The sequence below is a fragment of the Salvelinus fontinalis genome, chromosome 19 (assembly GCF_029448725.1).
Source record: "Salvelinus fontinalis isolate EN_2023a chromosome 19, ASM2944872v1, whole genome shotgun sequence".
Classification (NCBI taxonomy): domain Eukaryota; kingdom Metazoa; phylum Chordata; class Actinopteri; order Salmoniformes; family Salmonidae; genus Salvelinus; species Salvelinus fontinalis.
In genome coordinates, this window is record NC_074683.1 from 8,455,023 (window position 1) to 8,469,686 (window position 14,664).

The following is a 14,664-nucleotide window of genomic DNA, read 5'->3' on the forward strand; positions in this document are numbered from 1 at the left end:
TGCCGTGGCTGTGACACTGTCCTCTGAAGTCTCTCTCCTTGGCTCTTTCCCTTTCACCACCCTCACTGACTCACAGTCTGTCTCCTAGAAAAGAAATAAGGTGTTTGCTGTACTCCTAACTACCGGTACACAAAACTACACAATTAATCACAACAGCAATACCATTGCCGTAAACAAATCTTAGTTTAGTCACCAGTTTGAGTTGAGTGGGGGTATTCATGGCATTTTCCAATTATGTCCCTATTTTACAAATCCAAAAAATTGAGAACCTTTCATAATGTTGCCAAACAAAGACTCAACAAACTTACCTGAGACTCCCTGTCTCTGCCAGTCTGTCCCTGCATATCTGTCCCCAGCTCTGCTGTCTGTGTGCCATCTGTTGCCTGCTCTGCCTAATGACATCATTGTGAAATATTTCCATTAGCATTTCACTTATTTCTTATGAACATTTTATCAACTGGTCTTTGAGATATTAGGCTACTAGAGTTCCTACTTTGCGTTTTGGTGTACTGAAAAATACTCTGATGTCCGTCTTTTTACTTTTTTCTGACATTTTTCTACCTGGCTGGCTGGCTGACCGGTCTAGCTGCACACACACATTTACACAACACATGCTGCAACGTTTTGAAATTTTAACATAGTTTGTTTCATATTGGCAGGCTTCCAACAATAGCTGAATTTGCAAAGCTAGCGAGCACCAATTCCGTTTCTGTGGTGTTTGCTATAATCTTTGCTACCTGGTTAAAGGTGAAAAAAATAAAAAATTCACTAGCGACAATTTAGCTTTTGCAACGAGACCATTAAATATATTTAAGACAATGGTATAAGAGAGTGTAGTTCTGTTCAGTTTGGACTTCAGTTTATCGCTAACTTTATCACAGGGACTTTGAACAGCCGCATGCTAATCTTGGAATAAACTGACGATAGCAAATATTCCATCTTTGACGACGCCACATAAATGTAATAGGTACTAGCTAGCTTGATAGTTAATGTTTGCTTTAGTTTGCGCGCTAGCTCTGCAAATTCAGCTAGTGTGTGAACCCTGCAACATGAAAAAAATATATACATTGCTAAAGCGCGATTGACTGGATTACCTCACGTCAGTTACGTACATTGAGTGCCTTTCGGACAGTAGATCCGAGCCCTCTATTACCTTGCCAGCTAAAGAACTGGCAGTGGATCAAACCATTGTGAGGCAAAGGGCGGGGGGGGTCGCAATCTTGTGAAATTTAAAAACGCGCTATTAAGTGTCTATAATCAGCACAAGTGCTTTCATTGCGTATTATTAATATTATTGAAATTACATAGTTATGTTTACAGTGATATATTGGGGGGGACAAATCATATTTTCCCCAGGATGGGGGGGTCGTGTGTCCCCCGTCCCCCCTGGGATTTCCGCCTATGCGCCCTTGTACTTGATTGATGAATGAAGGTCACTAATTACTAATGATCTCACCTCACCTGGTTATCTAGGGCTTAATTGAAGAGAAAAAAAGACACTAGGCTCTCCATGGAACAAGTTCAACACCCCTGACATATTCAGTCATTGTACTCATTACACAGAGTTCCTTTTACTAAAATGGAAAACCTCAAAGATCCAAACATAAAAGGCGCACGGTTCTAATTTGTTAACAGACTGCCGTAGACCCATCTGTTTAAGTCCCAGACATTTTTAATATTCAACAAAATTCTAACATTCCATTGTCAGTTAGCATTCTCCCATAGATTCGTAAAAACTAGCCCACACCCTTGCATCGAAACACTGACCTTTGTGTGATACTGGGAGCTCTGAGACTTGAATCAAAAAATATATATAATACAATCATGTTGTAAACCAAGTTAACATTTTTCCCTTTCTACAGATCCCATTTAAGCCCACATATACCTTTTCCAATCCCCATGAACATGATAGAAAAACATGTACATTCATTTAAGAGAGATTTCAACAAAAAAAAGACAATATTTCATTGCAATCAAACTTGAAATCAACCAGAGTGCACACAACAGGTCATTTCAAATACCACAGGAGTGATTGGAATTGTGTTTAAAAATGCTATGTTGATAAATTCTCAGAAAAAGGTCAACTGTATACATGATTAAAACACCTTTGAACACCCCAGCCAAGCAATATGGAAAAGCAAAAGAAAATGATTTATCTTGCAAATACCGGATGATTATGAATTAGAGGTGCCCAATTAAACAGTACCACACGACTCAAGCCCTTGGTTAAAATACCACTTTGGAGACTTCATATTTTATCCTCCTGCTTGTGAGGAAAACCAGCTGGATGAGAGGGGAAATCAGACCCTCTAGCAGTGGTAATGGAGGATGCATGTCTAGTGCTTTCCTGTCACATCTGACAGACTAGTTCACATAATAAAAATAAGCAGTAGTGGTAGATATTGAATAACCTATAATAAACATTTTAAAATAGATTTTCCCGTATACTTCTTAGCCAGTAGTTCTGAAAGTAGAGCTTACGAGCCCAAAATTATCCCCGAAAATTGCATACATCACATATGTGCACCACATAATTTCTCTCTCCGAGGGGCTGAGCCTCATTGGCTGGAACTCAAATTGTAAGGAAAATGACACTGTACCGCTTCCAGTAAATAGATTTTCGTGTCTAATTGAGGTAAGACAGTTATTCTCCTCATAGTATTTTTGTAACCTTCCGCTATGGGCTGGATGCATAATCTAACTAGTTGCCAATGTTCTGGAGCATGTCTTTAATAGAAAAAAAAAAAAACTTGATTAGTCTTTGGTGTATAACATCGAAGTTATTCAGTTTGTGCAAGAGGCAAGTGCACTATTGCATTATTTGACAGTCCATTTTGTTGTTGGTTTTCACATTTATATTAATACATTATTCAGTGTGGGCAATAAAGAACAAACCTTGGTAATTAAATAAAATGTCATGTTGATTTGCCTCCGAAGTACACACAATAAGAAAAAAAGACAAGTTGTATTCTTCAAAGAAATCTCTCTTCATTCAGTATCCATCCAAAGTCTTTCCACAGTCCCAGCTACCTCCGTCAATCTACAGAGAGCGGTTGGCGTGAATGACAAGAAAAACAATTCCTTTACCCAAATCATGATTTAAAAAAAAGGAAGGAGTAAAATAAAACAGTCTTCAGTATCAGTTTTAACGTTTCCTTCCCGAGGTCACGTTCTCAAAAATCGCAAACTTTCCAGCAGCAGTTCTTCTACGTATAAAAATAAATTAAAATTCAACTTCGATAATAAAACGTAAAAAAATGTACGCCAATTGCTACTTGTTCTAATGGTTCTAGGATACCAAGGCACACATCGTCCACTAGTGCCGAGGACCATGTGTGTCCTGTAGTTAGACGTAGAGCCACAGCTGGTATCTGTCTGAGGGATTACAGGCCACCAAGGAGGGGTGCTCATGACGAGCACTCAGACACAGGTTCCATCCTGGGATGTAGAATAGCTGGTTCTACAGAGAGGAGACACAGATTAGTCACCAACAACCAGGTCTATGGTGAAGATGATGCAAGAGAACGAGGCAAACGTCACAATTTGGTCATAATTGACAGTGAAAAAACAAATAAAAACAGGCTTTCAGGTAGAAATGTTGACTGAGCCCATTAGGATAGAAATGTGGGTATTTGGTCTCACCTCCCTTAACTCCCACTTCTGTTCTGCTCCCACGAACGTGTTGCGGCCTTTATACTGGCAGTCTTCCAGCTTCACGGCTCCATCCGTCCCATGCAAACACAGCTCCTTCTGAATGTTGTGCCGGATCTCATGATGGGTCGAGTACTCAAAATACTGAGGGATCACAAAGAACACCAGAAGTAATCCTTTTGATTTTGAAAGTGAGAAAGTACTTTAGCATTTCCTTCATGACTGAACCCAGTCCCTTCATTCCCTTCCCTCTGACCTGGTTTCCTCCGAGGCCGTGGCATGGATACAAGATCAACGGTTTCCCTCCCTCGTTGTTCTCCCCTGCATCCAGACACGAGTCTTTACCTACATTTTTCACCTGGAGGCACAAGGAAAGGGATTTCAGTCAGACACACAAGCTGTTCAAACAAGCCCAGCCACCTCAGGTAGTGTGGAGCTGCTCTCTCCCCTGGCCTACCCTAAAGCTCTCCTCAGAGCCCTCTGGAGATGCTAAGTGGAAACCCACTATTGCCAGAAAGCTCTCTGTGGTCTGGAAAGAGTCTTGGAGAGGGGGGACTTACCGAGCCAAAGTGGAGCGGGTTGAGATCGGGCATGAAGACCTCTGGATACACATTTTTCAAATACCAGGAGAAGCTCTTGCACTGCAGCCGCTCCCGGAGGTCCACGCGACGCCCGACATCTCCGAAGGCCCTCTGTGGAAACATTTCCAGGCAGCAGCCATTAAAAGGGGGGGGGGCCTTTCCTCATTACTCACACTGCCCAGGCTTTGGACTGGGAGGAAAAACTCCATTACCACTTCCCCACAGTCGGTCCAGTGCTGGAGCTCTGTGGTTGATGGGTGACTGCTTGAAGACAGCACCATGTATGGCAGCGTTTCACTCTGCCCGATCTTGTTTCAAGTAATTGGCACGCACAAAAATTATCCGGTACACATACAGAAGACAACAGAGCTGAAATACCATAGCAAATGATGAACCCTCTAGTCCAGAAATGACAGAATTTTTCCTCTCTTTGCTTCATTTAAATTCATTCATGCCATCAACGTTTCAAAAGAATGCATGCAGACATTGCTCAGTCATTGATTCACCTATTGCCAGTATAAACACAGAGTATTTCAAGGAACAGAGAGCTTCTCCAGGCAGGTCTTCAGTAACGAGAGCATTCGAGAGAGATAATGACGCGGATGCTGTAAACAGCCGTGTGTGATGATAACTACTGTAGCTGTGCTCCTTGAAGCGGTTAGAGACACAGGGGGTGTTTGAAGGCAGCAGGAGAGGCCTCTTGGTCTGCTTCACACTGAGGTACGTAACTACACATGGCCTGCGGGGGGACTGTTTATAGCGTGGAGATGAGAAAACCTGTTACGTGTTGAGATGCAGCAGCACTACAAATCCCCGTCATTTAACAGACTCTGCTGCCTCCAAAGGGCTCCCCTTCCGGCCTGTTAACAACTCTAAACACCTAATAGCCTGGAGCCCAGCAGAAGGTTTTTAGAGGGATACTATTCATTTCATGTTGCATAGTTCTACAGTACATACTAGGGACCTCAAAATGTATGTTCCCCTCGGGGGAATGGGTTTGTACATTCAACTGTGTTCAGACGATACCTAACCAAAAGATGATCTTTGTTTAGGGGTCAGTGCTCTAAAATGAGTCTCACTGGGGAGAGAGAGGAGGGGGGTCCTGCCTCTAAAATGAGTCTCTGGGGAACATGACACCAAAGGTACAAGGTGAGATTAACATTTTCTTTAAGAATTTATGAAGACTTTATTTCCAAAACGCTATATCACATAAAAAATATATTTTTTAAATCGCATCAGCCTGTGGCTGCACAAACTTGTCCTACAAGGGGGATAACAAGTGGTCTGCAGTCAGAATGAGAACATTCATATGTCCATGTGGGATATAGTGGAGGGCAAACATTCCAGAGCAAACTGCTAAAACATTACTTTAGGGAATAGATGAACTGTTTTAGAATTCCTGTCCCATTTCTTGGGATATCAACCTGCCTCGCTGAGTTTAAAACGTACAACAATATGACAATGTAACTCAGAAATACCACATACGTCTTTGGCCAGCTGGGCGGCTTGCTGGTTGCGTCGGTAGAAGATTTCCTTGTAGTCGTCCATCCAGACCTCGGCCAGCCGCACCTGGTTGCGTGCGATCACCTGGGTGCCCTTGGGGAAGGTGTGGGGGCTCTTGGTGCGGAACACATGACCCACGATGGAGCAAGGGATTATTTCTAGCTGACCCCCACACTGCCACACCTACAGACAGACAGATGCAACACACCCAACACTGTTAGTCATACTTGGTAACCGGTTGGTTGGGTTCTACTGCACAACACAAAGATATAGAGAATGAATCACCAAAAAAATAGCGGCGATGACACTAACACAAGGTGTTTTCTAACTAGAAAGCCAAGTGAATCAGCTCATACTCTGAAAGACATTTCAATATTCTCTCCGCCCCAGATTTCCATTTGTTCATCATAGCTTCCGATGAGATAGAAGTAGTCCTTGGAGATAGAGAAGAGTCCCCCAGCAAAAGTTGGTGTCCTGTGAGGTAAAAGATATCCACTGAATAGAGGGTCCAGATAAGTATGTTTACACACAGTTGAAAAATAGACAATTCACAACCACATATCAAGGTATATAGACAAAGGTGTTTGTCATGTCAGTATTTCCTCCTGAAAATAGGCATTCAATCATTCACATAGTTCTTCTCACTTGATAGGATAGGTCTCATCCTTCCTCCGTTGTTTCTCGTGGTCCGGTAGACTCTCCCAGCCGAAGGACAGGCCCCAGTCGAAGTTACCACGGTTGTGATTCTGCCCGTACGGCGAGGGCTTCATAAACTCAAAAGTGTTGAGGTCAATGGTAGTGATGTCAGGACTCACTACTGCAGTGTAGTTCTCTGCTATCCTGGCCAGCAGAGGCTCCAGCCAGCCACTGAAGCATTCACCTGTTGGATACGCATTCACCACCAGCCTTAAAATAGCACCACTAAATAACATAGCATTTTAAAATGCGAAACACTACATCGGCATGGAACATAGAAGGCTGTTGTATAAACAACTCAATTTAACACTGATTTGATCTTTTCCCTGGCCAACCCAAAGCAGTCTACCCGAAAATGTTACATTCGAATACTCAATGTTTTGTGGTTTTCCTGCCACGCCCGAAACAGCATCTGCATAGTGCTAGTATTCTGGGGTGTAGGTGGATAAATAAACAGGTGTGTCTAAAAAGGCAGAGCTGTTCTGGTTGTTCCAGCCTGATGACTCAGTTGTTTGATGTCTGTGCTGGGGTGTGGGTGTGTGGGTGTGCATGTACTAACAGTGAGCGTCGAGGAAGGTGAGGATGTCTCCGGTGGCCACCGAGGCTCCCAGTAGCCGAGCGGTGATCAGGCCCTTCCTCTCCCGCTGCCGGACCACATGCACAATGTGCAGCCGCTTCAAATATTCATCCAACTCCTCTTTCAAGGCGTCTGTGAAAGGAAATGAGCCCACAGCATTGGACCATGCAGATCTAGAACAGACAGTCAAGATACAGTAATAGACCTTGTAACACTTTCTGGGAGAGTTGGCCTCTACCTCAACTTGCCCCCCCCCCTCCCCCCTCCCCCCCAGTATGGAAGCTTGCACTTCTACATAGAGACACACCATGGCTAGCTGCCAAGTTTGCCTGATCAGTTCCTAGCCTTATCCTATTGGGCCAGGGAAATAGCTTTAGTACAGATGTCTAATAGTAGGCTATTCCCAACAAACGACAGAGGGCTTTGAGCGTCACTCAGTTGGGCTGCATTTCCTGCTCCCTTGTCTTTTTACCCACAGCCTCGTTTCCCCCTCAGCCTAAGGCCTGTTTACAAGAGAAAACAGACATATTTCTCTACACCGCCACGGACTAGCTAACCCCTCTTAAGGAAAGTATTCACTAGCAGTGCTGCTTCCTGCTATAACCCCCTTCACATTTCATGGCACACCAGCGGGCCGCCCAGCAGGCCGACTGAAATCAATTCCAAGTGAAAACAAGGTGGTCCTGCCGTCTGCCTGTCTGGCCAGTTAGTTCCTTACCGTCCACACTGGCATCGTCCACCAGGATGATCTCCTTGAGGAAGATGGCAGGGGAGGTGTGGAGGACGCTGTACACCGTCCTCAGCAGAGTAGTCCAGCCTTCATTGTGAAACACAATGATCACGCTGGTGGTCAGCAAAGGGGGACAGCGCTTGAACGTTTGCTCGATACATCTGCAAAAGAGCATTTTTTTTTTAAAGGTGTATTTTTGGGTCCATGAGAGGCCTTTCAGTGTAGGACTGTGGTTGAAACATCTGAAGTCTTCCCATAAAGGGGTGTCTGTTTCTGTTGTTTCATTGGGATGTGAGACTCCCTTTGAAATGCCAACCGCATCAGACAGTCTGAATCTGTGTAAATTACCCCATTAAAAATAATAGGAACATGGACAGACTTGTTTAATTAGCCAAACAAAACTAAGCTTTTTCTTGACCCAGACACATTTACTGGGCACACATGCTGAAACAATGTTTCAGACAGAGAAACTCAGCCTGTGGTTGGAGTGAAATTTTCCTCAATAACTCAAAGAAAATATCAAAGACTTGGAGTTAAAACTGTCATTTCTGTTGGAGACACATTATGGTTATCTCCTTCTGTGGTCATTCAGTATGTGACTTTGGTTTCATATTGAGCCACTGAGACGAGACATAACAGTATATGCAAACTGAATTCCTCTACAGAGAAACTGTTCTATTGAACACCACTAGATGGTGCTGCTACGTGATGAGGAGAACCCCCACTTTAGATGTTTGCTTCATATTAGGATGTTTTACAAGATATACCCTACAATGATAGAATTATCATAATAAACAGGGCCACCAACCCCAAGATTGACTCGACATTTTTACATGGCTACGTAGCCGAAGCATATGGCACTGAGACAATACGTTTTAGACAGTGGTGTAAAGTACTTAAGTAAAAATACTTTGAAGTACTACTGAAGTAGTTTTTGGGGGTATCTGTACTTCACCATTTATAATTATTTATATTTTTGACAGCATTCCTGACAAAACTATGTACTTTTTTACTCCCATACGTTTTTCCCTGACACCAAAAAGTACTTGTTACATTTCTAATGCTCAGGCAGGACAGAATTATGGTCCAATTCACCCACCTATAAATATAACGCTTTGTCCGCCCTACTGCCTCTGATCTGGTGGACTCACTAAGCATAAATGCTGTGTTTGTAAATTGCCAGTGTGCACATCTGTCCATACTTATTATTATTATAAAAATAAAAAAAATGTGTGTTGTCTGGTTTGCTTAATATAAGGAATTTGAGGGATTCTCTCACATACATACAGTTGAAGTCAGAAGTTTACATACACGAAGGTTGGAGTCATTAAAACTTGTTTTTCAACCACTCCACAAATTTCTTGTTAAAAAATATAGTTTTGCAAGTCGGTTAGGACATCTACTTTGTGCATGACACAATTAATTTTATCAATAATTGTTTACAGACTATTGTAATATTTATAATTTATATACAACTTATAATTCACTATCACAATTCCAGTGGGTCAGAAGTTAAAATACACAAAGTTGACTGTGCCTTTAAACAGCTTGGAAAATTCCAGAAAATGATGTCATGGCTTTAGAAGCTTTGGATAGGCTAATTGACATAATTTGAGTCAATTGGAGGTGTACCTGTGGATGTATTAAGGCCGACCTTCAAACTCAGCGCTTCTTTGCTTGACATCATGGGAAAATCAAAAGAAATCAGCCAAGACCTCAGAAAAAAATTGTAGACCTCCACAAGTCTGGTTCAAACGCCTGAAGGTACCACGTTCACCTGTACAAACAATAATACCCCAGTATAAACACCATGGGACCACGCAGCCGTCATGCCGCTCAGGAAGGAGACGCGTTCTGTCTCCTAGAGATGAACGTACTTTGGTGCAAAAAGTGCAAATCAATCCCAGAACAGCAGCAAAGGACCTTGTGAAGATGCTGGAGGAAACAAGTACGAAAGTATCTATATCCACAGTAAAAATGAGTCCTATATCGACATAACCTGAAAGGCCGCTCAGCAAGGAATAAGCCACTGCTCCAAAAAGCCAGCCTATGGTTTGCAAATGCACATGGGGACAAAGATCACACTTTTTGGAGAAATGTACTCTGGTCTGATGAAACAGAAATAGAACTGTTTGGCCATAATGACCATCGTTATGTTTGGAGGAAAAAGGGGGAGGGCTTGCAAGCCGAAGAACACCATTCCAACCGTGAAGCACGGGGGAGGCAGCATCATGTTTTGGAGTGACTGCCCCTGCTGCAGGAGGGACTGGTGCGTTTCACAAAACAGATGGCATCATGAGGAAGGAAAATTATGTGGATATATTGAAGCAACATCTCAAGACATCAGTCAGGAAGTTAAAGCTTGGTGGCAAATGGGTCTTCCAAATGGACAATGACCCCAAGCATACTTCCAAAGTTGTGGCAAAATGGCTTAAGGACAACAAAGTCAAGGTATTGGAGTGGCCATCACAAAGCCCTGACCTCAATCCTATAGAACATTTGTGGGCACTACTGAAAAAGCATGTACGAGCAAGGAGGCCTACAAACCTGACTCAGTTACACCAGCTCTGCCAGGAGGAATGTGCCAAAATTCACCCAACTTATTGTGGTAAGCTATCTGAAACATTTGACCCAAGTTAAACAATTTCAAGGCAATGCTACCAAATACTAATTGAGTGCATGTAAACTTCTGACCGACTGGGAATGTGATGAAAGAAATAAGTCATTCTCTCTACCATTATTCTGACATTTCACTTTCTTAAAATAAATTGGTGATCCTAACTGACCTAAGACAAGGAATTTTTACTCAAATTAAAATGTCAGGAATTGTGAAAAACTGAGTTTAAATGTATTTGGCTAGGGTGTATGTAAACTTCCGACTTCAACTGTACATGCATACATACATATATCCAGATACTTTTAGTCAAGTAGTATTTTACTTGGTGACTTGAGTCATTTTCTATTAAGATATCTTTAATTTAACTCAAGTACGACAATTGGGTACTTTTTCCACCACAGAATTTAAAGCATGGATATGGAAACTGTGATGGCTACCATTAGAGCACAAAAATGGCCAGTCAATTATGGAGAGATAACATACTCCGGTGGTCTGGTGTCAGGACCCAGGTCACGGCTGAGAGAAATGCGGTCGCTGGCGTAGAGGTTAAAGCAGTGTTTCTCCTCTCCCCGGTCCTTCTCCTTCTGTTCAGCAGGGCTCAGTTTATCTGTGTGAAAGGGCTTCCCAGAGGCCCCGGGGCTGTTGGGGTCCTGAGGTGGACGCTCCAGGGCTGGCCTCAGCTCAGCAGCCGTGTAGGTCCCTGGCAAACAGGAGAAGTCCCCTGCATTGTCCTGCTGACGCACTGGGGCTTTGATCTGCATCTTTGGCATAGCATCCCTAAAGTTATTGACGGCCCCCATCACCATGCCCAGCACGGCATCCCGCTTGACAGCTATCTCCTTCAGCCAGGGCTCTTCTAGGGAGGGACTTTGGCTTACTACCTCACGTTGTATTAGAAAGAGAAATGTGACAAAGATAAGGGCCACTATCACCAGTTTTAAGGGGTGTAATCGCCTTCTGAGAACTCTGCGGAGACCACTCATTCTTCTGGAGATGTGTGGGGTAGATAGCTTTGAGACAGTACTTTACCTACCAGTCAGTTGCACCACCAGAGGAGGTAACCTTAAAAAGAAAGAAAGGTGACAAATATGTCAAATTAACAGAGGTAAAAAGGAGGATCACAAAACTCAGTCTCACATGAATGGAAGACAAGTATTTCTTGTGTTACATGCTATGCCACTTTGAATTATGACCATACACAAGCAGGAATGTACAAGCAGGATTGTTTTTCTCCACAACCTACTGTCCAACAAAGTTGGAAAACGTTCTACTGTACAGCAGTCTACTAAATGACAGGATAGACCAGGCTACTATAAAAAGTATCTTGTCATAGTCCCGCATGTTCACATTCTTTTCGGGAAAATGATATGACTTACCGGGACGTTACATAAAAAGGATGGGAAATGGACTCCAAATTATTGATTTAAAAGTCCATCAAGTTATGTCGAGCATATCGCTAAATGAAAATCATCTTCGAAATAACGTGAAATTCCAGAGTAATTGTTGCCCAAAAAGAATACAGTTGTGCAGCGTTTCTCAATCTTTGCAAACTACTTCCGTCTCGTTGGATCCAGGTGCGCTCCTTTCAGGTAGAGGGTGGGACCCTTATATTTGGCACGCGTGCGTAGAGCGGATCTCCCTTTGTCAAAGCCCTAATTCATGCCATTTGTTACATTAGTGAAACATTGCAAAACAGTGGCTTAAAATTAAGAATTTGTCATTTGGCGCATGAAGTATGAGTCTATTTGTGTCAGTTGCAAAAGTCACTTTGATTTACTTCAGCTACAAAGCTATAACTCGCTGTGCCCAGTTTGGTTAAATAAATGTAAAAAGTGTCATCTTGCAGAGTAACTTTGTCTCATGCAATTTTGGAAATAGTCTACACCGCGGGATATGTCTGATATAATAATTGTATCAATTCTTACAATCATGGATTTGTTCAGCAAGTCATTCATTGAGACTGTTGCTGGGTTACAAATATCGGAGGAGCGTATCTTATACCTCCCTGCATCCAATCAGTCTAGAAGAATAATGGGTCACTTACAGAATACGGGTTACCCTGTAGCCTACACTGCAAAAATAAGTTAGGATAATTTTTTGGTTTGTTTAACAGATCAACATCGGGCATGAGCTATGTTAGATTATGTACAAGTGTTTAATTATAATAGGTATAATACAATTAGAACTCAAACTGTTTATCGGAATTGCCAAATATTCAAGCAAAGGCGCTCAAGCGCATCTGTTACAAAGTATCATACAGTAGGATAGCGTAAGAAAGCTATAGAACTCCTCAGATGGTAAAGAGCATTACACGACAGGCAAATACGTCTAATGTTACGGTTTACACTAGAATCAAAGTCCAACCTTGCATTTTTTATCTCAAGGCTTAAGAAAAGGAATGACTAAACATCTGCCACTCACCAAACATGTTGGACCCTCTGAGACATATTCCAACATATTCCTGTTTGCCAAGTCACCCCTGGCAGATGGTATTCGTAAAGTGTTCGATGCTTGAGGTGGTAAAGATAAGACGTGGACACGGTAGACATTCGGAAGAGGAATACTCCGGTGCGCAGTAGGAGTCTTGTCAAGTAGGTTCAACGAGGGACACAATTTACCGTGACCGTTCTCCTGTCCTTCTTGGTACTTAGCCTACAGGTCACAATCTCACCGAGTTGTGGAAGTGACTTTTTCATATGCAGGAGTAGTCCGTCTCTATTATATATTATGTTTGAAATAGGCGAATAGCTTATGCGAATAATAGGCGAGTCTCAGTGCATTCGTTAAGTATTCAGACCCTTTGACTTTTTCCACATTTTGTTACGTTACAGCCATATTCTAAAATTGATAAAATATATGTTTCCCCCCTCATCAATCTACACACAGTACCCGATGTCAAAGCAAAAACAGGTTTAGAATTTTTTGCAAATGTATTAAAAATAAAAAACGGAAATATCACATTTCAATATGTATTCAGACCCTTTACTCAGTACTTTGTTGGAAGCACCTTTGGCAGCGATTACAGCCTCGAGTCGTTTCTCCCATTCTTCTCTACAAATCCTCTCAAACTCTGTCAGGTTGGATGGGGAGCGTTGCTGCACAGCTATTTTCAGGTCTCTCCAGAGATATTAAATCCAGTTCAAGTCCGGGCTCTGGCTGGGCCACTCAAGGACATTCAGAGACTTGTCCCGAAGCCACTCCTGCATTGTCTTGGCTGTGTGCTTAGGGTCGTTGTCCTGTTGGAAGGTGAACCGTTGTCCCAGTCTGAGATCCTGAGCAGGTTTTCATCAAGGATCTCTCTGTACTTTGCTCCGTTCATCTTTCCCTTGATCCTGACTAGTCTCCCAGTCCCTGCTGCTGAAATACATCCACAGAGCATGATACTGCCACCACCATGCTTCACCGTAGGGATGGTGCCAGGTTTCACTAAGATGGGACACATGGCATTCAGGCCAAAGAGTTCAATCTTGGTTTCATCAGACCAGAGAATCTTGTTTCTCATGGTCTGAGAGTGCTTTAGGTGCCTTTTGGCAAACTCCAAGCGGGCTGTCATGTGCCTTTTACTGAGGAGTGGCTTCCGTCTGGCCACTACCATAAAGGCCTGATTGTTGGAGTGCTGCAGAGATGGTTGTCCTTCTGGAAGGTTCTCCCATCTCCACAGAGGAACTCTGGAGCTCTGTCAGAGTGACCATCGGGTTCTTGGTCAATTCCCGACGAAGGTCCTTCTCCCCCGATTGCTCAGTTTGGCCAGGCGGCCAGCTCTAGGAAGAGTCTTGGTGGTTCCAAACTTCTTCCATTTAAAAATGAGAGGCCACTGTGTCCTTGGGGACCTTCAATGCTGCAGAAATGTTTTTGTACCCTTCCCCAGATCAGTGCCTCGACACAATCCTGTCTCTGATCTCTATGGACAATTCCTTCGACCTCGTGGATTGGTTTTTGCTCTGACATGCACTGTCAACTGTGGGACCTTATATAGAAAGGTGTGACTTTCCAAATCATGTCCCATCAATTGCATTTACCACAGGTGGACTCCAATCAAGTAGTAGAAACATGTCAAGGATGATCAATGGAAACAGGATGCACCCAAGCTCAATTTCAAGTCTCATAGCAAAGGGGCTGAATATATATATGTAAATAAGATATGTTTTTATTTTCAATACATTTTCAAATATTTCTTGCTTTACTAGACATAGTCAATGCATACAATTTCACTTAGTGTGTGAACGTTTCAATATTATGTCCATACACTGGTAATTGGCATAATGTAGGCTACTTGCTGTTTTTATAACCTAAACTAAATAGATAACAG

General features: G+C 42.8%; 1 protein-coding gene across 3 annotated transcripts; it reads right to left on the reverse strand.

The window, feature by feature from the left end:
- Positions 1-1,654: 1,654 nt before the first annotated feature.
- On the reverse strand, positions 1,655-14,386 carry galnt3 (UDP-N-acetyl-alpha-D-galactosamine:polypeptide N-acetylgalactosaminyltransferase 3 (GalNAc-T3)). 3 transcript variants are annotated; one of them, XM_055870626.1, is made up of 12 exons: positions 13,363-14,386; positions 11,389-11,417; positions 10,839-11,232; positions 7,727-7,899; positions 6,991-7,140; positions 6,381-6,615; positions 6,092-6,209; positions 5,718-5,918; positions 4,212-4,343; positions 3,908-4,009; positions 3,643-3,795; positions 1,655-3,460 (listed from the first exon to the last, which is right to left on the reverse strand). In XM_055870626.1, exons 1-12 carry the CDS (start codon positions 13,398-13,400, stop codon positions 3,347-3,349), a joined length of 1,839 nt encoding a protein of 612 aa, XP_055726601.1. In that variant the 5' UTR covers positions 13,401-14,386; the 3' UTR covers positions 1,655-3,346. The 3 variants fall into 3 exon arrangements, with proteins under 3 accessions (XP_055726601.1, XP_055726599.1, XP_055726600.1); XM_055870624.1 differs by having other exon boundaries at positions 12,777-14,386; XM_055870625.1 differs by lacking the exon at positions 13,363-14,386 and having other exon boundaries at positions 10,839-11,725.
- Between the last annotated feature and the right edge of the window lie 278 nt (positions 14,387-14,664).

What these genes read in the sequence shown, in the direction of transcription:
- galnt3 (XM_055870624.1), bottom strand. Translation starts at nt 12,904, where the DNA reads ATGTCTACCGTGTCCACGTCTTATCTTTACCACCTCAAGCATCGAACA. An exon ending in CACCTTCCTCGACGCTCACT is followed by an intron (nt 6,616 to 6,990) that starts GTTAGTACATGC and finishes CGTATCCAACAG; the next exon opens with GTGAATGCTTCAGTGGCTGG. An exon ending in AGAAGTGGGAGTTAAGGGAG is followed by an intron (nt 3,461 to 3,642) that starts GTGAGACCAAAT and finishes TCCTCTCTGTAG; the next exon opens with AACCAGCTATTCTACATCCC.